Genomic DNA, 27,419 nt, shown 5'->3' with positions numbered 1-27,419 from the left:
TCTTCGAACATGTCTCTGAGATTTGTCTGTGACTCCCATGGCTCCTTCGTTTTAGCAATCAGTGGGGGTCACAGGCCCCCACTAATAATAAAATGGGGCTGGAATTTGGTAAATGCTTTTATTAGTGAATGTGCCTCGGGGATGAATAACTTTACATATGAATTCCTTCCCTTATTACACGTCGACATGACATTATATTAACATCTGTCAGCCGCCGCCACGTGATTCCCCTCAGATCTGCAGCTCCGGGCCGAGTCTTAGATTTTTATCTGACGAGGTTCAAGTTGGAGCAGATCGTCTCCAATGTTTCTCCATCTTGCAGCTCATACGTTGTGATGTTTCCGCTCCTGGTTGTATAACGATACCGGAGTGTAATAAGCTGTGGTGGTCTTCCCTCGTCTCGTTTTACCGCCTGATGGTCGGCGCGGCAGAACGTGTTGTTTTTTTTCTTCGGGTTTTGGCAGCGCTTTGGATGACATTCTTTCCATTAATCCTCTTTATCGACTCTTCTGTTTACCAACCTTCCCGTGCAAAGTGATTGGAGAGCGAGCCAAGGCCGTCCTTCCGCATGTTCCCCAGTCTACCGGCCCCAACACGTCTCCCCTATCCAACCAACACATACCCCCCCCTCCTCCTCCATCCAAACTCCACCTAAACTGAGGGTGAACCTGCCTGAAAACCAACCGCGTATCCCAACTTGTCGCAATTCATCCAAACACCTTCTGTCTCCTGGAAAAAATAATAACCTCGTGTGAGGAGTGTAAAGAAAGTAAGGAGATTGCGGAATTTCTGCACATCCATGTCGGAGCCGATTGAAGGTCATATACAAGGTTAATGTATATAATAAAATACATATATACAGATAGTAGAAGATGACAAGGAATTGAATGGACTTCAAGAGCGTTGACCCCCGAAATTAGGAAATCCTCGGTAAATATATGTCCATCTCTTCGGTCTTCTCTGCGTACGCCTAGTATTTGTTGCCAATCAATGTGGGAGACACACATAGAACTCAATCTAGTGGCAAGATACATTACAGATCTATGCTTGATGTCAGTGAATAGGAACGTTCTTGTATACATCCAGACACACACCTACTTCTCACAGTTGAGGGTTGGTTACAGTTGTATCCCATCTGGATTATCCTCTGTAAATTCAACACATCAGCAGCACAAATCTCTCTCCTAGAGAGTTTGTTACAATGTATCAGTCTGGAACCCGGACTGTTTAGCTCACAGAGGATTATCTAGACTAGAAACAAGCGTAGCAAACCATCAGTTGTGAGAAGTATTCGGTCAGGACAGGTTTTTGAGCCTCTGGATGTAAACAAGAATGTTCCCATTCACAAACAGCAAGCAGAGATTTTTAAAATTGTGAGGAATTGAGACACAAAGTATATTAGAAAGTTGCAAAGCTTTTCATTATGCCATCATTAAATAGGGTTCTCCGCTGTGGACAATCTCTAGATTCTGGTCCCTTGATAATAAACTGATCATAAAGTATCACCAGGACCCCCAGCGATCAGCTGTGATCTGTGGGGAAACCTGGCAGTAAGGGTTCAGTTTCCCTGCAGCACCTCTACAGGGGAAATTAAGTATTACACAGTGTCCATTCATATCAATGTGTTGTCTGTGTAATACAGGACAGGACAGGTCCTCTAGAGACGCTCTATGTAACCGCTCTCCAAGAGATTGACTGAGGACCCCCCTTTATTACTCAGAATTCCCTAATAGGGTGTATGACGTTGGGTTTTCTAAACTGGACACCCCCTTTAAGCCTTTTTTACATAAAATGAATAAACCTTTCTGGACTCACACGGTAGAAATCCATTGACTTGTAGGTAATAAATGCGCGGCCGTTCTATGTTGTTGGAGAATTTGTTCCTACGTCTCGGGACCGTCCCCATCTGAGATCACGAGCGGATCTTATACGCAGGATGCGAAGGAACGACTTTCTTCTGTGTGTATAAATATCTGAGCCACAAATTATTCAGCAGCGAGCCACACGCACCGCTGGACTGATGGTGAGGAAGTGGGAAAAAGGGATTAAATATTGAGGAGACCTTGTCACTTCTGATTTGGGCTGATGACCTTACGAGCACATTCTGTACAGAAACCATCGTCCCCAGAGGAGCGCCGAGCCATTACCGAGGACCCACCAGCATCTGTCCGCCGCTAAGTGTGAGCAGGCGGCGAAAGCTAAACGGTGTCTCTGTTCACACCTCTCCGCCTCTCCTCCGCTGACCTCCTCCCTGGAGAGAAGACCTGTTCTCCAGCTCAAGTAATAGCAGATAAAACACTTAAAGGGCAATTCTACCTACTGTCCGAAGATACTTTAAAGCAGAACTCCACTTGTAGTCTTAAAGGGGTTTAACATTGATGGCCTGTCCAGTTGTGAACATTGAAGAGAGGGGCCCCGTAGCAAAGCTCAAAATTGGACCCCCGTTATAGTTCTTATTTTTGCCCTCCTCACCCTTCTAATGACTCCCCGGCCATTTCCTGACCCCTTATTCGCTAACAATGCAGTTTCTTTGGAGAGGAGAATTCAGCAAAGAGGATGGGAGCAACCAGTACTGGCCCCTCTCTCTCCAAGGGCCCCGAAGTAACCACATGGTCTTCTTCTATGGTATGTAGGTCCTTGGGACTCTCCTTAGGATAGGACTTCAATGTTTGATTTGTGGTGGTCGTCCTCCAGGACCGCCACAAATCATCACAATGAGGGGGGCACAAGCTGCTGTGTCTGTGTAAACTGACCCCATCATTGTGCTGATTGGGAGGGGTCCTGAAGGTTGGGCCCCCACCAATCAAATATTGATGGCCTATCTTTAGCAGTCACCAGAGAATGCCTTTATACTGTACATTGTTCATAAATCACTTTTGGGTGATGTTTGCCGGTATTTATTTTCTTCAGTATTGGCTTTTTTTATTTTAGCTTTGCTACTCTGCAATGTCTATTGGAGTCTATGGTGCTTGTTCAGATTGGCTGCTGTGTATAAGCATGAAAGTCAGTACATAGAAATATGATTTTTTTATTACAATGAGGACAGAACTAACTAAACCTCTAGTGAGAAAGAAGATTATCAGGGAACTCTCAATATGGGGGTCCAGAAGATGACCCCTTACATGAAGCTGTAAAATCCTGACTATAAACCACTGGGGGCCTTCAATGGCCAGGAGCTCCCATATAGTAATGGGGTGGGGAGGGGGGATGGGTGAGTTTGGCATGTTTTATTAATTATTTTTTTTTTTTCAGATATACTCTTCTATTTAGCATTATCTTAACTGGATAGACCAACAGTTTTATTTTGAGCTTAAATGGCGATGTTGTATTTCTGTGTATTTTTTATGAACCAAAAAAGTTATATATATATATATATATATGTGTGTGTGTGTGTGTGTGTGTGTTTGTATATATATATGTGTGTGTGTGTGTGTGTGTGTGTGTGTTTGTATATATATATGTGTGTGTGTGTGTGTGTTTGTATATATGTGTGTGTGTGTGTGTTTGTATATATGTGTGTGTGTGTGTGTGTGTGTGTGTGTGTGTGTGTTTGTATATATGTGTGTGTGTGTGTGTGTGTTTGTATATATGTGTGTGTGTGTGTGTGTGTGTGTTTGTATATATGTGTGTGTGTGTGTGTGTGTATATATGTGTGTGTGTTTGTATATATATATGTGTGTGTGTGTGTGTGTGTGTGTGTGTGTATATAATATAATGTATATCACTTCATTGTGCTGCACCTTGTAAACTGGAAAGTGGTTGATTTACAGTAGTAACAAATTAGATTTGCTATAAAACCGACAACTTGGCAGGAAAGTCGAAACACCTAAGAATAACATCCAGAAAGTGCGATGACAAAGTTGTTACACCCAAGAAGTGACACCCACAGCGCAGCGATCTGATTTATACTACAGCTAAGAGAACATACAAATCACTTCTCATATGTGAACAATGGCAAAAAATAGACTGGATACAAGACAATAATACGGACACTTGGGGTACAGGATAACGATACACTGACACTTGGGGTACAGGATTACGATACACTGACACTTGGGGTACAGGATAACGATACACTGACACTTGGGGTACAGGATTACGATACACTGACACTTGGGGTACAGGATAATGATACACTGACACTTGGGGTACAGGATAATGACACACTGACACTTGGGGTACAGGATAATGACACACTGACACTTGGGGTACAGGATAATGACACACTGACACTTGGGGTACAGGATAATGATACACTGACACTTGGGGTACAGGATAATGATACACTGACACTTGGGGTACAGGATAATGACACACACTTGGGGTACAGGATAAGGACACACTGACACTTGGAGGGCTGCTTGTGCGCTCCTGTGGGTCTGTATTGCTGCTCATCCGCTCCTGTGGGTCTGTATTGCTGCTCATCCGCTCCTGTGGGTCTGTATTGCTGCTCGTCCGCTCCTGTGGGTCTGTATTGCTGCACGTCCGCTCCTGTGGGTCTGTATTGCTGCTCATCCACTCCTGTGGGTCTGTATTGCTGCTCATCCGCTCCTGTGGGTCTGTATTGCTGCTCGTCCGCACCTGTGGGTCTGTATTGCTACTCGTCCGCTCCTGTGGGTCTATATTGCTGCTCGTCCGCTCCTGTGGGTCTGTATTGCTACTCGTCCGCTCCTGTGGGTCTGTATTGCTACTCGTCCGCTCCTGTGGGTCTATATTGCTGCTCGTCCGCTCCTGTGGATCTGTATTGCTGCACGTCCGCTCCTGTGGGTCTGTATTGCTGCTCGTCCACTCCTGTGGGTCTGTATTGCTGCTCATCCGCTCCTGTGGGTCTGTATTGCTGCTCGTCCGCTCCTGTGGATCTGTATTGCTGCTCGTCCGCTCCTGTGGGTCTGTATTGCTGCTCATCCGCTCCTGTGGGTCTGTATTGCTGCTCATCCGCTCCTGTGGGTCTGTATTGCTGCTCCTCCGCTCCTGTGGGTCTGTTTTTCTGCTCATCCGCTCCTGTGGATCTGTATTGCTGCTCGTCCGCACCTGTGGATCTGTATTGCTGCTCGTCCGCACCTGTGGATCTGTATTGCTGCTCGTCCGCTCCTGTGGGTCTGTATTGCTGCTCGTCCGCTCCTGTGGATCTGTATTGCTGCACGTCCACTCCTGTGGGTCTGTATTGCTGCTCGTCCGCTCCTGTGGCTCTGTATTGCTGCTCATCCGCTCCTGTGGGTCTGTATTGCTGCTCGTCCGCTCCTGTGGGTCTGTATTGCTGCTCGTCCGCTCCTGTGGGTCTGTATTGCTGCACGTCCGCTCCTGTGGATCTGTATTGCTGCTCGTCCGCTCCTGTGGATCTGTATTGCTGCTCGTCCGCTCCTGTGGGTCTGTATTGCTGCTCGTCCGCTCCTGTGGGTCTGTATTGCTGCTCGTCCGCTCCTGTGGATCTGTATTGCTGCTCGTCCGCTCCTGTGGGTCTGTATTGCTGCTCGTCCGCTCCTGTGGGTCTGTATTGCTGCTCGTCCGCTCCTGCGGGTTTCCGTCACCTTTGGCTCTGATCTTCCCAGTCTAGCTCGCCTTGTAGACAAATCATCACGTCAAAGAATTTTGGAGCTCTTCTAATAAACAAAAAACGATAGTGCACTTTGGGGTCAAGGTCATCCCTGGGGTTACACAGGACATGAGGGAGCGACCTGTGGTCTTTACCTGGGAGCAGACATATCTTTGTTTTTCTTCGTAGAGCAGAGATCAGATTAGAAGACAACAGTCAGATCGCCCTTCAAACGCTGCAGACACAGATGTGCTGTCACCCAGGAATGGAGAGCCGCAGGTCATTCCCATAACTGATAGGTGTGTCTGCTGCACAAGAATGCGCTCCACATGTCACCTAATCCTGTGTCCATCCAGGAGCGCTCAAGAACTGAGGCGTACCTGCAAATCCTGGGCCCCAATGCAAAATCTATAAGAGGGCCCCACATCTACCATGTGCCATTTACAAAACTGATATCTTCTTATATGGCAGAGAGCCCCTTGGGCCCCCTAGGATACTAGGGCCTGGGTGTGACTGCTACCCCTGCACCCCGTATAGCTATGCTCCTGCTCAGGAGTAAGCAAATTATTCATTAATCCGCCGAAAATCAAAAACGTTCCAATAAATAAAGTATTACACAGTCCCTATAATATCAGTGGGCTGTCCATGAAATACAATGTTGCAGAGTTGCGTCATCCTGCAACATTGTCTTTGACATAAATACTGCAGGCAGCAAACAATAAAAGACGCCATCAATGACCATTGCTTTTGCGCAGATCTTCCATTAAACAGGGTAACCTTGACCTAATGCTATAAACGCGTTGCGCTCACCTCTGCTGAACACGGCGCTCTCATACGGAATCTTATTCTTGGTTTCCAGGCTGGAACAATTCCACCGGTGATCTCGGAACTGGTGCTGGCATTCATGGATTGCGATCTGTATTCCCTGGACTGCCGACGCTGCCACATCTGGATGACGCATACAGACATCCATCTGACGCCGAGTCAAGCCCGGTAACGTCAGACAAACCGTATTGGCATTCAGCACCGGTTCCGGTGGTATCTTCAGGCCCAGAATCTCATTGGTCAATGATCTAAAAAATGCCGAAATGGAAGGAGAAGAAGGGTTAGGAATACAGTGTTGCCCAGATTATGAGTTTATATAGCTGTGCTGAGCCGCGCTGTGATTGACAGGCCGTGGCGGTATGCAGGCTTGTCTCACCTGACAGTATTAAACACAAACACCTGGTGGTAAGAATCGAGCCATTGTGTACAAGTCACTGTTGATGGCTTAACAAATGAGGAGATACAGGGGCCTGAATGAGGTCACATGAAATGCGTTGTCTCTTTATTTCACCGTCCGTGATCTTAGCTCCTACTTACCTGGAATGTTTAGTAAATTTCATATCAATCCTGCTCCTTTACCTGTCCCTGCCTGACATTGTGCAGACATCTCTGGCTTTTATCTATACAAGCCCCAAGGTGTCTTCTTCACAAGTGCTGCCTCTGCGCCATTAAAATAATTATGTCTCTTTCAGACGGGATTCTCGGGTTGAAGGAAGTTCGACACGTTATGGTGAAAAATTGCAGGTGCCGGGGAAACACAACAGGGATGTGCCCCCTGGACAATCGCCAGTAATAATATAATATTTTAAATACTTTTCAGGTTGTCGGTGACAGGTCTGTATAGCCTGAAAAAAAAAATTAGAACAAAAATCCCACTTCAAAAAACGAAGAATGGCAGCATTACCCGATAATTATGAATTATTAGTCGTTCTCTTCCATGCTGTCTACAGATCAAGTGTATCTCAGCCTCTCATGTGTTATACTGTCTGCTTGGCCAATGTATCTAAGCCTAGCATGTGTGATACTGTCTGCTTAGCATGTGTATCTAAGCCCATGTGTGGTAGTCTGCTCAGCTTGCGTATCTAAGCCTATCATGTGTAAAACTGCCTGCTGAGCCGATGTATCTAAGCCTATAATATGTGATACTCTATGCTGAACTATGTATCTCAGCTTATCATATCTGATACCGTCTGCTTAGCCAATGTATCTAAGTCTACCATGTGATACTGTGCTGCAGAGCTGATGTATTTAATCCTATCATGTGTCATAATGTGTACTTATCCAATGTATCTAGGCCCCATCATATGTGATATTGTCTGCTGAGCACGTGTATCTGAGCCAATCATGTGTGATACTGTCTGCTGAGCACGTGTATCTGAGCCAATCATGTGTGATACTGTCTGCTGAGCTGATATATCTAAGCCTACCATGTGTGATACTGTCTGCTGAATGATGTATCTAAGCCTATCATATCTGATACTGTCTGCTTAGCCAAAGTATCTAAGCCTGTCATCTGTGATACTGTCTGCTGAGCATGTGTATCTAAGCCTGTCATCTGTGATACTGTCTGCTGAGCATGTGTATCTAAGCCTGTCATCTGTGATACTGTCTGCTGAGCATGTGTTTCTAAACCTCTTGTGTATTATACTGTCTTCTAAGTTGCTGTTTCTAATCATATCATGTGTGATACTGTCTGCTGAGCTGATGTATCTAAGCCTAACATGTGTGATACTGTCTGCTGAGCTGATGTATCTAAGCCTATCATATCTGATAGTATCTGCTTAGCCAATGTATCTAAGCTTATTATGTGAGATAATGTCTGATGATCCAGTGTATCTAAGCCCATAATGTGTGTTATTGTCTGGTTGGCATATGTATATATGTCTATCATATGTGATACTGTCTGCTGAGCCTATGTATCTAAGCCTATGTATGGCACTGTCTGTAGATCTGTTGTATCTGGGCCTATCATGTGTGATACTGTCTGCTGTAGCAGGTGTATCTAAGCCTTCTGTGGATCTTCTATGATGTATCTAAGGACAACATTACAATGCCGGGACCTGCAGCTCGCTGACTGTACAGGATTCGCACTTGACCTGACATGCTCTCCACTCTCACACCTGGCTGCAGCTTGCACTATGATCACCGCTCTCAGTTTACAGGGGTACATGGGATAAGTTTGTACCCCCGGCCATGCTCGCTGTTTTATTGTATTCATGGCCCTTAGATCAAAGTGAGGCCATTCCCCCAGCGGATGAAACAAGAGTCCAGCCAAAAATAGCCAGTGATCCCTCCACGTCCTGTGTTCTTCTGATCAAAGCGAAGCCTCTGATACATTTCCCGTCCGCAATTTACTTGTGACATATTTTATTTACACTTCGTCGTGCCCTCGCCCCTCAGAACGGGCCACAAGTTCACATTTCCAAAGTTAATTTCCATTGTGAGCACCAAACACGTGGAGAGGGGGAGACCTGTGGTCTCTGATGAAAGGAGGTGCAGCCTTGTGGTTCAGGAGCTTCACTTTGATGTGGGTGATGTGTGCAGGTCCTACACGTTCCTGCGCAACCTTCTCCAAAACCGGTTTTGATTGCTTGACCCCCCCATTTAACCCTTGTACTGCCAGAGGGGTGTACAAGGTAATTAAAAGTGCTACTTTCTCCTCTTATTTTGTTGGAATTTCTATCTAAACTAAAGATATTACACCTCAACTTTGCGTTAGTCAACTTCTATTCAGCCCGCTCTTCGTTATCTCGCCACCATCACTAACCCCACACGCGTTATCACATTATCAACTTTATCAGACTACTAAGTGATACTGATTTCAATGGTGACGGATCCGGTGCTCGTGGTTTCCGTTTGTCTCTTTTGTGCACCGGATCCGTCATTTTGCCGGAAGCAATAGCGCAGTGGACTATGACACCGGCCGATTTTCACCGGTGCAGCGAGCGCCGATCAACGGGACAGCTCGTTAATCGGCAGTCATTTGCTCCGGTCACACGGGGCTATGGATGGGGACGAGCGGTCGTTACTATGATCGCTCGTTCCATTACATTATCATCATGTCGGCAGCGCGTCTCCCTGTTTACACACCAAGATGCGCCGCCGACAACGATAATATTTTACTTTTTTAGAACATTACGACCAGCAGATGATCCAGCGTTTGCTCGATAATTTCCCAGTGTAAAACCCCCTTTACTAATAAAATGTGTCTGGTTATTATCGAAGTCACAATTATAGACAAACAAAATGTAACTAATCTAATAACACACAAACACTTGTACTGTTCATGTCTTATATTGACCACATTGAGTAAATAGCCACAGTGCAGATAGAAAAGTAAGTGAACCCTTACATTTAATAACCTGTAGATCCTCCTTTAGTTGCAGTCGCCTCCGCCAAACGTTTCCTGTAGCTGCAAAAAGGAATTGCACAACATTGATGAGGAATTTTGGGCCATTCCTCCCTACAAATGTGTTTCAGTTCATCAATACTTCTAGTACAAGAGTTTGTGTTGTTAGATTGGTTGGATTGTGTTTGTCTATAGATCTACAGTAACAGACGTCTCTTCTCCATAGATCTATAGTAACAGACGTCTCATCCTCATAGATCTACAGTAACAGACGTCTCATCCTCATAGATCTACAGTAACAGACGTCTCCTCCTCATAGATCTACAGTAACAGACGTCTCCTCCTCATAGATCTACAGTAACAGACGTCTCCTCCTCATAGATCTACAGTAACAGACGTCTCTTCCTCATAGATCTACAGTACCAGACGTCTCCTCCTCATAGATCTACAGTAACAGACGTCTCGTCCTCATAGATCTACAGTAACAGACGCCTCCTCCTCATAGATCTACAGTAACAGACGTCTCCTCCTCATAGATCTACAGTAACAGACGTCTCTTCTCCATAGATCTATAGTAACAGACGTCTCATCCCCATAGATCTACAGTAACAGACGTCTCCTCCTCATAGATCTACAGTAACAGACGTCTCCTCCTCATAGATCTACAGTAACAGACGTCTCCTCATAGATCTACAGTAACAGACGTCTCGTCCTCATAGATCTACAGTAACAGACGCCTCCTCATAGATCTACAGTAACAGACGTCTCTTCTCCATAGATCTACAGTAACAGACGTCTCCTCCTCATAGATCTACAGTAACAGACGTCTCCTCCTCATAGATCTACAGTAACAGACGTCTCCTCCTCATAGATCTACAGTAACAGACGTCTCCTCCTCATAGATCTACAGTAACAGACGTCTCTTCTCCATAGATCTACAGTAACAGACGTCTCATCCTCATAGATCTACAGTAACAGACGTCTCCTCCTCATAGATCTACAGTAACAGACGTCTCCTCCTCATAGATCTACAGTAACAGACGTCTCCTCCTCATAGATCTACAGTAACAGACGTCTCCTCCTCATAGATCTACAGTAACAGACGTCTCCTTCTCATAGATCTACAGCAACAGACGTCTCATCCTCATAGATCTACAGTAACAGACGTCTCATCCTCATAGATCTACAGTAACAGACGTCTCATCCTCATAGATCTACAGTAACAGACGTCTCATCCTCATAGATCTACAGTAACAGACGTCTCCGCCTCATAGATCTACAGTAACAGATGTCGTCTCCTCCTCATAGATCTACAGTAATAGACGTCTCCTCCTCATAGATCTACAGCAACGGACGTCTCCTCCTCATAGATCTACAGTAACGGACGTCTCCTCCTCATAGATCTACAGTAACGGACGTCTCATCCTCATAGATCTACAGTAACAGACGTCTCATCCTCATAGATCTACAGTAACAGACGTCTCCGCCTCATAGATCTACAGTAACAGACGTCTCGTCCTCATAGATCTACAGTAACAGACGTCTCGTCCTCATAGATCTACAGTAACAGACGTCGTCTCCTCCTCATAGATCTACAGTAACAGACGTCTCGTCCTCATAGATCTACAGTAACAGACGCCTCCTCCTCATAGATCTACAGTAACAGACGTCTCCTCCTCATAGATCTACAGTAACAGACGTCTCATCCCCATAGATCTACAGTAACAGACGTCTCCTCCTCATAGATCTACAGTAATAGACGTCTCCCCCTCATAGATCTACAGTAACAGACGTCTCCTCCTCATAGATCTACAGTAACAGACGCCTCGTCCTCATAGATCTACAGTAACAGACGTCTCCTCATAGATCTACAGTAACAGACGTCTCCCCCTCATAGATCTACAGTAACAGACGTCTCCTCCTCATAGATCTACAGTAACAGACGTCTCCTCCTCATAGATCTACAGTAACAGACGTCTCCTCCTCATAGATCTACAGTAACAGACGTCTCCCCCTCATAGATCTACAGTAACAGACGTCACCTCCTCATAGATCTACAGTAACAGACGTCTCCTCCTCATAGATCTACAGTAACAGACGTCTCAGCCTCATAGATCTACAGTAACAGACGTCTCCTCCTCATAGATCTACAGTAACAGACGTCTCAGCCTCATAGATCTACAGTAACAGACGTCTCAGCCTCATAGATCTACAGTAACAGACGTCTCCTCCTCATAGATCTACAGTAACAGACGTCTCCTCCTCATAGATCTACAGTAACAGACGCCTCCTCCTCATAGATCTACAGTAACAGACGTCTCGTCCTCATAGATCTACAGTAACAGACGCCTCCTCCTCATAGATCTACAGTAACAGACGTCTCGTCCTCATAGATCTACAGTAACAGACGTCTCGTCCTCATAGATCTACAGTAACAGACGTCTCGTCCTCATAGATCTACAGTAACAGACGTCTCCTCCTCATAGATCTACAGTAACAGACGTCTCCTCCTCATAGATCTACAGTAACAGACGTCTCCTCCTCATAGATCTACAGTAACAGACGTCTCCTCCTCATAGATCTACAGTAACAGACGTCTCGTCCTCATAGATCTACAGTAACAGACGTCTCGTCCTCATAGATCTACAGTAACAGACGTCTCCTCCTCATAGATCTACAGTAACAGACGTCTCATCCCCATAGATCTACAGTAACAGACGTCTCCTCCTCATAGATCTACAGTAACAGACGTCTCGTCCTCATAGATCTACAGTAACAGACGTCTCCTCCTCATAGATCTACAGTAACAGACGTCTCCTCCTCATAGATCTACAGTAACAGACGTCTCATCCCCATAGATCTACAGTAACAGACGTCTCCTCCTCATAGATCTACAGTAACAGACGTCTCCTCCTCATAGATCTACAGTAACAGACGTCTCCTCCTCATAGATCTACAGTAACAGACGTCTCCTCCTCATAGATCTACAGTAACAGACGTCTCGTCCTCATAGATCTACAGTAACAGACGCCTCCTCCTCATAGATCTACAGTAATAGACGCCTCATCCCCATAGATCTACAGTAACAGACGTCTCGTCCTCATAGATCTACAGTAACAGACGTCTCATCCTCATAGATCTACAGTAACAGACGTCTCCTCCTCATAGATCTACAGTAACAGACGTCTCATCCCCATAGATCTACAGTAACAGACGTCTCCTCCTCATAGATCTACAGTAACAGACGTCTCCTCCTCATAGATCTACAGTAACAGACGTCTCCTCCTCATAGATCTACAGTAACAGACGCCTCCTCCTCATAGATCTACAGTAACAGACGTCTCCTCCTCATAGATCTACAGTAACAGACGCCTCATCCCCATAGATCTACAGTAACAGACGTCTCCTCCTCATAGATCTACAGTAACAGACGTCTCGTCCTCATAGATCTACAGTAACAGACGTCTCCTCCTCATAGATCTACAGTAACAGACGTCTCCTCCTCATAGATCTACAGTAACAGACGTCTCATCCCCATAGATCTACAGTAACAGACGTCTCCTCCTCATAGATCTACAGTAACAGACGTCTCCTCCTCATAGATCTACAGTAACAGACGTCTCCTCCTCATAGATCTACAGTAACAGACGCCTCCTCCTCATAGATCTACAGTAACAGACGTCTCGTCCTCATAGATCTACAGTAACAGACGTCTCCTCCTCATAGATCTACAGTAACAGACGTCTCATCCTCATAGATCTACAGTAACAGACGTCTCATCCCCATAGATCTACAGTAACAGACGTCTCCTCCTCATAGATCTACAGTAACAGACGTCTCCTCCTCATAGATCTACAGTAACAGACGTCTCCTCCTCATAGATCTACAGTAACAGACGCCTCCTCCTCATAGATCTACAGTAACAGACGTCTCCTCCTCATAGATCTACAGTAACAGACGCCTCATCCCCATAGATCTACAGTAACAGACGTCTCCTCCTCATAGATCTACAGTAACAGACGTCTCGTCCTCATAGATCTACAGTAACAGACGTCTCCTCCTCATAGATCTACAGTAACAGACGTCTCCTCCTCATAGATCTACAGTAACAGACGTCTCATCCCCATAGATCTACAGTAACAGACGTCTCCTCCTCATAGATCTACAGTAACAGACGTCTCCTCCTCATAGATCTACAGTAACAGACGTCTCCTCCTCATAGATCTACAGTAACAGACGTCTCCTCCTCATAGATCTACAGTAACAGACGTCTCCTCCTCATAGATCTACAGTAACAGACGTCTCATCCCCATAGATCTACAGTAACAGACGTCTCCTCCTCATAGATCTACAGTAACAGACGTCTCCTCCTCATAGATCTACAGTAACAGACGCCTCCTCCTCATAGATCTACAGTAACAGACGTCTCGTCCTCATAGATCTACAGTAACAGACGTCTCCTCCTCATAGATCTACAGTAACAGACGTCTCCTCCTCATAGATCTACAGTAACAGACGTCTCCTCCTCATAGATCTACAGTAACAGACGTCTCCTCCTCATAGATCTACAGTAACAGACGCCTCCTCCTCATAGATCTACAGTAACAGACGTCTCCTCCTCATAGATCTACAGTAACAGACGTCTCGTCCTCATAGATCTACAGTAACAGACGTCTCCTCCTCATAGATCTACAGTAACAGACGTCTCGTCCTCATAGATCTACAGTAACAGACGTCTCTTCCTCATAGCACTGGATACATCAAATTTGCCAACTAGGACTCTATAATACAGGGTGACAATTCCTTTCGGATCGCTCATGTTCAGGGTGCTCCGCTATGTAGCGATAGTTCTGTATATAATTTAGTAATATCTGTAGCTCCTGTAAAACTCTAAACCGCAAAATAAAGAACTGGTATCTGTTGGTCCAGTAAATAACCCATGATATTGACAGAAATGCTACACACTAACAATTATACAGCAAGAGTCCAATAGTCTGACACCCACGAGACAAATTTGATGCCAGTCTATCGAATTTTCAGGATTACAGGACCCCCCAAAACATTGATTCCCAGAATGAAGGGGCCATGGTGCTTGGTAATTTACCAGAACCATTTAAGCATTGGTGGAATGCATGTTATGTGTTCATAGTGTTATGGTGCTATTATGTGGGCACTATATTGTACTATTATGTGTTCACTATATGGTACTATCATGTGGGCACTATATTGTACTCTTATGTGGGCACTATATGGTACTATTATGTGGGCACTTTATGGTACTATCATGTGGGCACTCTATGGCACTATTATGTGGGCACTGTATGGCGCTATTATGTGGGCACTATATGGAACTATTATCTGGGCACTCTATGACACTTATGTGGGCACTATATGGCACTTATGTGGGCACTGTATGATACTATTATGAGGGCACTATATGGCACTATTGTGGGCACTATATGGTACTATTATGTGGACACTATATGACTCTATTATGAGGGCACTATATGGCACTATTATGTGCGCACTATATGGCACTTATGTGGGTACTGTATGATACTATTATGAGGGCACTATTATGTGCGCACTATATGGTAGTATTATGTGGGTACTGTATGATACTATTATGAGGGCACTATATGGCACTATTATGTGGGCACTATATGGTACTATTATGTGGACACTATATGACTCTATTATGAGGGCACTATATGGTACTATTATGTGGGCACTATATGGTACTATTATGTGGGCACTGTATAGCGGTATTATTTTAGCACAGTGGGGTCACAGCGGACACAACTCTTTGACCCTGAATTTCAATATGTAGGAATCAGTTGGGATCATAGATCTTGGTACGCTCAGTTTGTCACTTCTTCCATGTTGTGGGTCAGGGGGACCGAGCATTATATGCGCCTGTACTGAGCCAGTAAATACATAATAAAAACAAACGGGATACCTCACGTGCCGACCTGACTCCCATGTCGCCTTATTTTTCGTTAGGTGATTCAAGACAGGATAAAAGCGTCTGCCCCTCCCCCTCTATAGACACAAGTCATTACCAGGGTCCCGGCTGCTTTTGTCTGTCTATTCATGTACAGTATAAGACAAAATATTTTGTTTAGCAAAAATCTTTCATTTATTTAAAAGGCATTTCAGAACGGCAGCTGTTTCCATGTGTCTTAAAAGCCTTTGTCGAAGTTTCACTTTCATTACATAAAAACATCTATAACTTGAGTACAGGAGAGATAAAGTGCAACGATTCCCATGCCAGGCCGGATGGCGGTCGGTGCCAACCTCTGGCTAAAACATAATTGGGGGCCCCCTCTAGAAAGAGGGAAATAATGAGCAGCCATAGTGCCATACGATCCATACAGTGTCTAGATAATAGCTCCATGCAGCGCACACATAAGTGTCTATACTGTGCAAACATAATATTATCATATAGTGCCTGCAAAATAGTGCCATATAATACTATACAGTCGTTGCAAAATAGTGCCATATAAGACTATACAGTCCTTGCAAAATAGTGCCATATAAGACTATACAGTCCTTGCATAATAGTGCCATATAATACTATACAGTCCCTGCATAATAGTGCCATATAATACTATACAGTCCTTGTAAAATAGTGCCATATAGGACTATACAGTCCTTGCAAAATAGTGCCATATAATACTATACAGTCCTTGCAAAATAGTGCCATATAAGACTATACAGTCCTTGCAAAATAGTGCCATATAAGACTATACAGTCCTTGCAAAATAGTGTAATATAATACTATACAGTACTTGCATAATAGTGCCATATAATACTATACAGTCATTGCATAATAGTGCCATATAATACTATACAGTCATTGCATAATAGTGCCATATAATACTATACAGTGCTTGCATAATAGTGCCATATAATACTATACAGTCCTTGCATAATAGTGCCATATAATGCTATACAGTGCTTGCATAATAGTGCCATATAATACTATACAGTGCTTGCATAATAGTGCCATATAATACTATACAGGGCTTGCAAAATAGTGCCATATAATACTATACAGTCCTTGCCAAATAGTGCCATATAATACTATACAGTCCTTGCATAATAGTGCCATATAATACTATACAGTCCCTGCATAATAGTGCCATATAATACTATACAGTGCTTGCATAATAATGCCATATAATACTATACAGTCCTTGCATGATAGTGCCATATAATACTATACAGTCCTTGCATAATAGTGCCATATAATACTATACAGTCCTTGCATGATAGTACACAATGAACACATATTAGGGCTATACAGTCATACCACTATACAGGGTTAAATAATTGTGCCATTCAGTGCCCATATAGTACTGCCATATAGTGCTTACATAATAGTACCATATAGTGAACACATAAGGGTACCATACGGTGCTAAATTATATTACTATACAACTATTATATTATAATATATTACTATGCAAAGCCAAATATCAACGTCATACAGTGAATAATCTTTAACACCACAAATGGGTTGTGAACTACCAGTGCCCACAGAAGTACTACCCCCCTTATCTTCTATCCCTACCTGGGGTCGTGATGGAGAAAGGGGGACACCGTAATCCACAATAAATAGATGTAGCAGAGCTGAATTAGTTATTGAACAGTTGCTTCTATACACTGTGATGACTCACTGATCTACAGCAATGCATTAGGTGTACATGAACCTCGGGGATAGACTGGGCATAGCAGGATCAGAGGATGATGGGCACCGCAGGATCAGAGGATGATGGGCACCGCAGGATCAGAGGATGATGGGCACCGCAGGATCAGAGGATGATGGGCACTGCAGGATCAGAGGATGATGGGCACCGCAGGATCAGACGATGATGGGCAAAGCAGAATCAGACGATGATGGGCATATCCGGATCAGAGGATGATGGACAAAGCAGAATCAGACGATGATGGGCATATCAGGATCAGAGGATGATGGGCACCGCAGGATCAGACGATGATGGGCATATCAGGATCAGAGGATGATGAGCACCGCAGGATCAGAGGATGATGGGCACCGCAGGATCAGACGATGATGGGCATATCAGGATCAGAGGATGATGAGCACCGCAGGATCAGAGGATGATGGGCACCGCAGGATCAGAGGATGATGGGCACCGCACGATCAGACGATGATGGGCAAAGCAGAATTAGACGATGATGGGCATATCAGGATCAGAGGATGATGGGCACCGCATGATCAGAGGGTGATGGGCATATCAGGATCAGAGGGTGATGGGCACCGCAGGATCAGAGGATGATGGGCACCGCAGGATCAGACGATGATGGGCATATCAGGATCAGAGGGTGATGGGCATATCAGGATCAGAGGATGATGGGCACTGCAGGATCAGAGGATGATGGGCACCGCAGGATCAGAGGATGATGGGCACCGCAGGTTCAGACGATGATGGGCACCACAGGATCAGAGGATGATGGGCAAAACAGGATCAGAGGATGATGGGCACCGCAGGATCAGAGGATGATGGGCAAAACAGGATCAGAGGATGATGGGCACAGCAGGATCAGAGGATGATGGGCACCGCAGGTTGAGACGATGATGGGCACCACAGAATCAGAGGATGATGGGCACTACAGGTTCAGACGATGATGGGCATAGCAGGATCAGAGGATGATGGGCACCGCAGGATCAGAGGATGATGGGCACCGCAGGATGAGAGGAAGATGGGGACCACAGAATCAGAGGCTGATGGGCACTGCAGGTTGAGACGATGATGGGCACCACAGAATCAGAGGATGATGGGCACCACAGGTTCAGACGATGATGGGCATAGCAGGATCAGAGGATGATGGGCACCGCAGGATCAGAGGATGATGGGCACCGCAGGATCAGAGGAAGATGGGGACCATCAGGCCAAGCCATGAATAAGCCCATGTGAAGCTGCAAATATCTGGGTGACAATCAATATGGCTGCCATTACTACTCCACCAGCTCTACCAAACCTCTGCCATTCAGGACTCGAGGAAATCTGAGTGACACTCTGTGAACAAGTTGTACGGGCAGCCGTGGGGGAAAAAAATCATCTGATAATATAATGTCCTCATGAAATGTTAAAGTGGTTTCATGTTAATAAAGTGTAATGATTGTACAATGAAAAGTGCTGCAACTTTCTCATATACTTTGCTATTTTCAAAAGCTCTGCTTGTTTTTAGTGAATAGGAACATTATTGTTTACATAAAAACGCTGAAAACTTGTACATTCTGAATACTTCTCACCACTGAGGGTTTGTTACTATTGTATCCAGTCTAGATAATCCTCTGTGAGCCTGGACTCCAGGCTGATACATTTTACCTGCACTGATACATTGTAACAAACAATCCGGACAGCAGAGAGATTTGCGCTGCTGATGTGTTTAGCTCACAGAGGATTGTCTAGGCTGGATACAATTGTAACAAAGCCTCAGCTGTGAGAAGTGTTAGGTCAGGAGGGGTTTTTTATTAGTGTTTCCAGGTCCTGGTTGTACAGCGCAGTGTATCAGGATCATCCTAAATACCGAGAGGCGACTGTAGAAACTGGTTATGGCGCAGTCTCGGGTTGTATTTTAGAAGATGACAGTTTTACAACTCGCAGTAATTGTCTTGGTTCCCGGTGTGACCAGATCTTCCACATAACCATCATACATTACCTGGACTGAGGCAGAATACAACAACCTGTTGTCAGCGACTAATGTTCAAAGGGTCTCGCCATACAGAACAATGGACCCCGTCATTATATGCTGTCTGCTTCTGGGAAAGCTGGGTGACAATCAATATGGCGACCTTAAAAACGGAAATCGCCCCAATTTCTCACACTCCTAAACAGTAGATCTGCGTAGTTATTCAATAATATAGAGTCAGGGGATATCAAAGCATAACCAGATAGATTTCTCATACAGGATCCTAGGAAAGCTGGGTGATAAACAATATAGTCACAATTACAACACTAATAGGTTATCACCCAGCTTTTTCAGCCCCCTGAATGGTAAGTCTGCCTAGTTATGGAGTCATATGAGAGCAGGGAATGTATCACTGTATAAATAGACACATTTCCCATACAGGATCCTAGGAAAGCTGGGTGATAAACAATACACTCACCATTATAACAACAACAAAGGTTATCACCCAGCTTCCTCAGTCTCCTGAATCGTCAGTCTGCCTAGTTATTGCATTATATGGGAACAGGGAATGTATCAATGCATAACCAGAGAGATTTCTCATACAGGATTCTAGGAAAGCTGGGTTATTAACAATACAGTCACCATTACAACACTCACAAGGGTTATCAGCCAGCTTACTTAGTCTCCTGAATGGTAAGTCTGACAAATGCTGTTATATGGGAACAGGGAATGTATCACTGCATAACTAGACAGATTTCTCATACAGGATCCTAGGAAAGCTGGGTGCTAAAAAAAAATATGGCTTCCTAACAACTTTGAAAAGGGTTGTTCCAGCGGTCTCATATTCTTGATGAATGTTACGTCTGCGGAGGTATTCAGTAATATGAGAGTAAACAAATATATCACTGCATAGATTTCTCATGCAGGAGTCTAGGAAAGCTGGGTGACGTCAATATGGCTGCCATTACAGCTTCTTCACCCAGCTTTCCCAGAACTGTAGATAGATCATTTGCCAAGGATGTATTTCTGCACAATTTCTCAGGAGCTCCCTGAGGGAGAGCGGCCATATTGGTTGTCACCCAGCTTTCCCAGGAACAGATAAACCTATAGAAAAGCTAAATAGAATTTTTGACCAGTAGAATTATTGAAAGTCTAAAGCGCAGCTGGTGAGGAAATGGTTAATGTCGGAAATATCCCAGAAGAGACTTATAATTCCTCCCCATTCGCTGTAATGTGACTTAATCACTTGACTTTTCTTTACTTGTCCTAATGCAATTATATTTACTCCAAAGCGGCGCGCGGTCAAATCACGTCTCCCTGCCCCCACCCGATAATACCGGAACCATACAGGGGTCTTTAATCCGCTGCCTTGGGTTCATCTTTGTCCCCAGGGGCGATAATATAACGCCTGTTATTGTAGCCGAACAGAATTGATACATTATTAATAAATCACTCATTCACTATAATGGGGAAAAAAATTAAATTGCGCAAAAGGTACATTTTACCGACTCCGTTTTTTTATGTACATGATAGTCAATAGGTGGCGAATGCAAAAAAAATTAATGAATTCCGCTAAAATAACTTTCCTCAGAAAGGTGATAGCCGCCATATCTGGAAACGTTACATTGTATCTCAACGTGTAAATGGCGATTTAAGCAGACGGTCGAATTCACAGCATTCTTCTCCACCATCAAGACGTGGACAATTAGTGGTTTGGATCCAGCAAGGTATCTGCGAGGCTTTGAAGTCTGGCCACTGAGAATGCTCACATCAGCGAATCAACATGGCGACTCCGTTATTATTAGAGATGAGCGAATCAATGCGTCCGATTTGCCGATTCGCTTTATTTACCATCACACCGCATACGTAAATCGTTCTGAAAAGGAATTATCGCCATGTGATTGATCATTTCTCCACATCTAGCCGCCCGTTGATTTGCAATCACATGACCACCGATCAGAAGAACGCTTCAATATTGCTTCGTTGTCGGAACGTCGTTTGCGCCTAAATGGGCAATATTTTGCCGGTTGCTACAATTGTAGTATCTGAGAATTGTATCCGATATACAATCCGATTGGTGGAGCAGAAAGCGACTCATGTATCCATCTGTCTGCAACCAAAAAATGGCGCAAATGTGTAAAAAATTATCATTTTGTAATGTTCGCCAATAAATTGCGTAATTTTTATCCCCAAATGCCAATAATGTCATTCGTTCTCATCATTTCTAAAAAGGGGCGTGGTTAGGCAGTCGCCAAAATTGTAAGATATATTGTATCCACTGATGACGCTTGTTGTTTACATCACAATTGGCGCACTGGGATGAAGGCGAGGCGTAATGTAAACGTTTCCCTATTTTCAGGCAGGAACAGATTTATGAAATGGGACGGGACACTAGAAATAGATTTGGAAATAAAAACGAATTTGGATAAATGACCCCTATTGTACTGTCACCATAGACCCCTAGTTATGAGTATGGCGCTAATTATCGCTCGTCCTGGACAATTTATCCACGCGCCAGATTTACGTTTTTCTATATTATTTTCACATTCAACTATGCCCAGTTTTACATGGGACTGCAAATAATTCTGCATTATCTTTACTCAGAGTCATCATGATGCTCAAATGATGCGGCCCCAATATGATATATAAACTCAGCTCTGCTATATCTGTCTTAGTAGAGTCAGATGAAGCAGAGCTGAGTGGCTAATGATGATTTCACATTGAGCATGTGTAGTTTTACATGGGACTGCAGGTAAACCTACGGCATTATCTTTACTCAGAGAGTCATCATGATGCTCAAACGATGCAGCCCCAATAAGATAAATAAACTCAGCTCTGCTATATCTGTGTCTTACTGACCTGACCTGAGTTACTATGAGCAATTTTACATGAGACTGCAGCCAAACCTACTGCAATATGTTAACTCGGAGAGCCATAATGATGCAGCCCCAAAAAGTTAAGTGACAAACTCAGTCCTTCTACATCTATGTCACTTAACAGAGCCAAATAAAGCAGAGCTGAGTGACTCATGATGATTTCCCAGTGTGTTATCTTCCGTTTTACATAGGACTGCATGTAATCCTCCTGCATTATCTTAACTTAGAGAGCCATAAGGATGCTCAACGAATGCAGTTAAACGACAACCTCAGCTCTGCTATGTCTGTGTCACTCCACATCCCATATTTTACATTCGTCAGCAGGCATTACCTCTGCAGAGAGAGAAGCAGTCCCACCAGGATAGTGAAGATGCCAGGAAGGTGCCACGGTGCCATGGTGCCGCTCTATCCGGTGTCTGGGATTCTCCCGTCACCCTTTACCCCTCTCGTCCCTGCTTCCTAATTTCATTGATGTCTCCAAGGTTCATCTCCTGCCGCTGGAGAGAAGTTTTCTAGATGGAGACCTCACACGGATCTGTTGTCTCTTTCTTCTCTGACACTTCCAAGGAGTTTAGTGACAGCAGCGTAGGGATCAGCGGTCCCTGGAGTTCATTCCCAAGGTCCCCTGTCCTGGTCAGTGCCCGGGTCCAAGTTGTACTATCTTTGCTGCTTGCCCTCTAAATCCTTGTATTCCCGTGGAAATCCTCAGGGCACTCTCCGGCGGCGTCTTCCCTTTCTCCCTGGATCCCTCTTTGCTTCTCCTTGTGACTTGTGATCCCCGGTTCCTTAGCTTTGCCCCTTGCACGCTTCTCTCCGCTGTCTATAAGTTGATGATTAGACTCCTGGCTGCAGGGGAGCTGTCACACGCACAACTCTGCGCTCTCCTGCTGTGAGCTGCTCTGATGCTGCCTCATTGCTCTTCCCCTGTGACTCTCCACCTCTTTAAATTACCCTCTCTTCACTGACAGTCACACACTCCCCCCTTCCCCGTCCCTCCCTCCATTACCATCATCTGTTGACAGGAGCAAGAATTCCACTCGCCACACAAGTTATCCCACTTTACGATACCCACCACTTACATAGGATTCCATTAAACAACATTTCCCTGTATAATAAAAAAAAAATGTCAGTAAATATAGTTCCTGAGTCTTCCCCCTGTTTCTTAGTTATAGTTTTACCTGAGAAAGCTGTCTGACAACCAATATTCCCGCCATTACGGTTCTTATAGGGGGTTGTCAACCTGCTTTTTTAGGCTGGGTTCACACGTGGCGGAATTTAACTTGAATTCCGCTGCGGACACTCCGCAGCGTTAATCCGCAGCGGAGCCGTTTCTCCATTGACTTCCACTTCTATTTAGAAGTGTTCGTTTAGACGATGCGTAAAATTCCGCTGTGGAGCATAGGCTGCGGAGCGGAATTTGGTGTCCGCAGCATGCTCTGTCTGTTGCGGACCAGTGGCGGACTGGTTGCGGACTCATTGCGGAAGTTCTCCATTGACTTCAATGGAGATTCTAAATTCCGCAATGAAGTCCGCAGCTGTCATGCACATGTTATGTGTGCTGCGGATGCGTCTTGCTTTTTTGACATGACATTTCTTTATTCTGGCTGGACCTATGTATTTCTAGGTCTACAGCCAGACTGAGGAAGTCAATGGGGCTCCCGTAATTACGGGAGCGTTGCTAGGAGACGTCAGTAAATAGTCACTGTCCAGGGTGCTGAAAGAGTTAAGCGATCGGCAGTAACTGTTTCTGCACCCGGGACAGTGACTACCGATCACAATATACAGCAACCTGTAAAAAAAATAGAAGTTCATACTTACCGAGAACTCCCTGCTTCTGTCTCCAGTCCGGCTTCCCAGGATGACGTTTCAGTCTAAGTGACGGCTGCAGCCAATCACAGGCCAAGCACAGGCTGCAGCGGTCACATGGACTGCCGCGTCATCCAGGGAGGTCGGGCTGGATGCCAAAAGAGGGACACGTCACCAAGACAACGGCCGGTAAGTATGAAATTCTTTTACTTTCACTAGGGAAAGTGCTGGCCCTTCTCTCTATCCTGCACTGATAGAGAGAAGGGAAGCACTTTTTCCACAGTCCGCAGCAGCTAGTCCGCATCAATTTACTGCACATTTTGGGCAGATCCGCAGCGTAATCCGCAATGCGGATTATGTGCGGCATTGATGCGGACAGTTGCGGAGAAAATCCGCCACGTGGGGGCATGCCCTTAGTCTCCCGGTTGATAAATCTGCTTTAAAATGGAACTGCTACCCTATACAGTGAAGGAAATAAGTATTTGATCCCTTGCTGATTTTGTGAGTTTGCCCACTGTCAAAGACATGAACAGTCTAGAATTTTTAGGCTAGGTTAATTTTACCAGTGAGAGATAGATTATATAAAAAAAAAATAAAAAAAATAACATTGTCAAAATAATATATATTTATTTGCATTGTGCACAGAGAAATAAGTATTTGATCCCTTTGGCAAACAAGACTTAATACTTGGTGGCAAAACCCTTGTTGGCAAGCACAGCAGTCAGACGTTTTTTGTAGTTGATGATGAGGGTTGCACACATGTTAGATGGAATTTTGGCCCACTCCTCTTTGCAGATCATCTGTAAATCATTAATATTTCGAGGCTGTCGCTTGGCAACTCGGATCTTCAGCTCCCTCCATAAGTTTTCGATGGGATTAAGGTCTGGAGACTGGCTAGGCCACTCCGTGACCTTAATGTGCTTCTTTTTGAGCCACTCCTTTGTTGCCTTGGCTGTATGTTTCGGGTCATTGTCGTGCTGGAAGACCCAGCCATGAGACATTTTTAATGTCCTGGTGGAGGGAAGGAGGTTGTCACTCAGGATTTGACGGTACATGGCTCCATCCATTCTCCCATTGATGCGGTGAAGTAGTCCTGTGCCCTTAGCAGAGAAACACCCCCAAAACATAATGTTTCCACCTCCATGCTTGACAGTGGGGACGGTATTCTTTGGGCCTTTGGCAGTATTTCTCTTCCTCCAAAAACGGCGAGTTGAGTTAATGCCAAAGAGCTCAATTTTAGTCTCATCTGACCACAGCACCTTCTCCCAATCACTCTCAGAATCATCCAGATGTTCATTTGCAAACTTCAGACGGGCCTGTACATGTGCCTTCTTGAGCAGGGGGACCTTGCGGGCACTGCAGGATTTTAATCCATTACGGCGTAATGTGTTACCAATGGATTTCTTGGTGACTGTGGTCCCAGCTGCCTTGAGATCATTAACAAGTTCCCCCCGTGTAGTTTTCGGCTGAGTTCTCACCTTCCTCAGGATCAAGGATACCCCATGAGGTGAGATTTTGCATGGAGCCCCAGATCGATGTCGATTGACAGTCATTTTGTATGTCTTCCATTTTCTTACTATTGCACCAACAGTTGTCTCCTTGTCACCCAGCGTCTTACTTATGGTTTTGTAGCCCATTCCAGCCTTGTGCAGGTCTATGATCTTGTCCCTGACATCCTTAGAAAGCTCTTTGGTCTTGCCCATGTTGTAGAGGTTAGAGTCAGACTGATCATTGAGTCTGTGGACAGGAGTCTCTTATACAGGTGACCATGTAAGAGCTGTCTATAATGCAGCCACCAAGTTGATTTGGAGCGTGTAACTGGTCTGGAGGAGGCTGAACTCTTAATGGTTGGTAGGGGGTCACATACTTATTTCTCTGTGCACAATGCAAATAAATATATATAATTGTGACAATGTGATTTTCTGTTTTTTTTTAATATAATCTATCTCTCACTGGTAAAATTAACCTAGCCTAAAAATTCTAGACTGTTCATGACTTTGACAGTGGGCAAACTTACAAAATCAGCAAGGGATCAAATACTTATTTCCTCCACTGTAAGTAAATGGATTTGCTTTTAGGAGTCTGGAAAAGTTGTCTGACAACCTATATTCTCACCATTAAGGCTATAGTGGGAGTTGTCAGTCTGCTTTCCTAAACTCCAGGTTGGCAAATCTGCTTTACTAGATGCTCAAATGGTAGTGCAGAGTCTACAAACCCATAAAAAAATGGGTTTGCCATTCGAGAGTCTGGGAAAACTTGTTGACAACTAATATTCCTAACATAATGACTCTCATGGGTGGTTGTCAAACTGCTTCCCTAGACTCACAGTTGGCAAATAGGTTTTGTTAAGCAGAAAAATGGTAGTTTGGGGTCTACTACTCCATAAGCAAAAAGATATGCCATTCAGAAATCCGAGAAAGCTGGCTGACAACCAATATTCCCGTCATTACTGCTCTCAGAGGTTATCACAGTGTTTTCCTTCGCAAATGCAGGAATTGTTACTGCATCAATAGGAAGGTTTACCAATTTGAAGTCTGGGGAAGCTGGGTGACAACCTCTGTGGGAGCTGTAATGGCGGGAATATTGGTTGTCATCCACATATAACTAAGAAAGGGCTGAAAGGAATTTTAAAAAGTTGACAGAAACTCATGACTTATATTTAGTGGTGACATTTTGAGATGGAAATGTCTTTTTTTTTTAATCTACAGCCTAAGGGTGAGGGGATAGCCCATCCATAAAAGTTGCATAGTGGCAGAAGCTTTGCCTCTAAGGTGGGAGCGGTATAGGAGTGAAGATGCGGCAGCTCCTATGGCAAGTTTCATTACTAGAATTTCCCTGTTTAATTATTCATTTAAACAAAATAGACTCCCAAATAAATCTTTTTGTAGCCGCTCAGTTAGCCAAGAAGGGGCCGGGATATGTTCAGGCTGTTGCTTAGCAACACAGAATGCAGCCAGTGAGTGACAACTCCAGATCTCCACAGTCTCACATTCAGTAGGGGGGCTGGGGGTTCGCCATCATACACGGCCCCCGCTGCCAGGGTAAGAGAGATGGTGCGGGTACTCTGGTTAATATTGATTTATACTTGCAACTTTTTGGAAAAGCTGAATTTCCCCTTTAAATAACAGTAAACACTGACAAGCCTTTATTTAATCACAGCGCTGTTACATAATTCCCATGACGGAAATATTCGATGTAGTCAGTTCCGTTTTACCGATGAATCACCTGAAATAACACAGAACACAGAGGTGACGGCCCGTTAGACAGAACAGCCCAAAAATCGAAAGGGGCAGGAACATTAGTGTAGAAATTATCATTTTATTGTGAATAAATTAAACGTAATTTATGTTATTAGGGGAAAGTAACATCT

The 27,419-nt window shown here is 44.5% G+C and overlaps 1 protein-coding gene across 1 annotated transcript in view; it reads right to left on the bottom strand.

Moving 5' to 3' along the window:
• Positions 1-23,156, bottom strand: part of WNT10A (Wnt family member 10A) — a 34,305-nt gene extending 11,149 nt beyond the window's left edge. The window contains exons 1-2 of the mRNA XM_075829112.1: positions 22,575-23,156; positions 6,344-6,606 (exon numbers count right to left, since the gene is read on the bottom strand). Coding sequence (XP_075685227.1) covers positions 6,344-6,606; positions 22,575-22,639 — 328 coding nt within the window. The 5' untranslated portion in view covers positions 22,640-23,156. The remainder of the gene's footprint in view (positions 1-6,343; positions 6,607-22,574) is intronic.
• Positions 23,157-27,419: the final 4,263 nt, after the last annotated feature.

This window comes from Rhinoderma darwinii, chromosome 6 (genome assembly GCF_050947455.1).
Source record: "Rhinoderma darwinii isolate aRhiDar2 chromosome 6, aRhiDar2.hap1, whole genome shotgun sequence".
Classification (NCBI taxonomy): Eukaryota; Metazoa; Chordata; class Amphibia; order Anura; family Rhinodermatidae; genus Rhinoderma; species Rhinoderma darwinii.
Note: the sequence above shows the minus strand (reverse complement) of the source record. Positions and strands in the feature narration are given on the sequence as shown.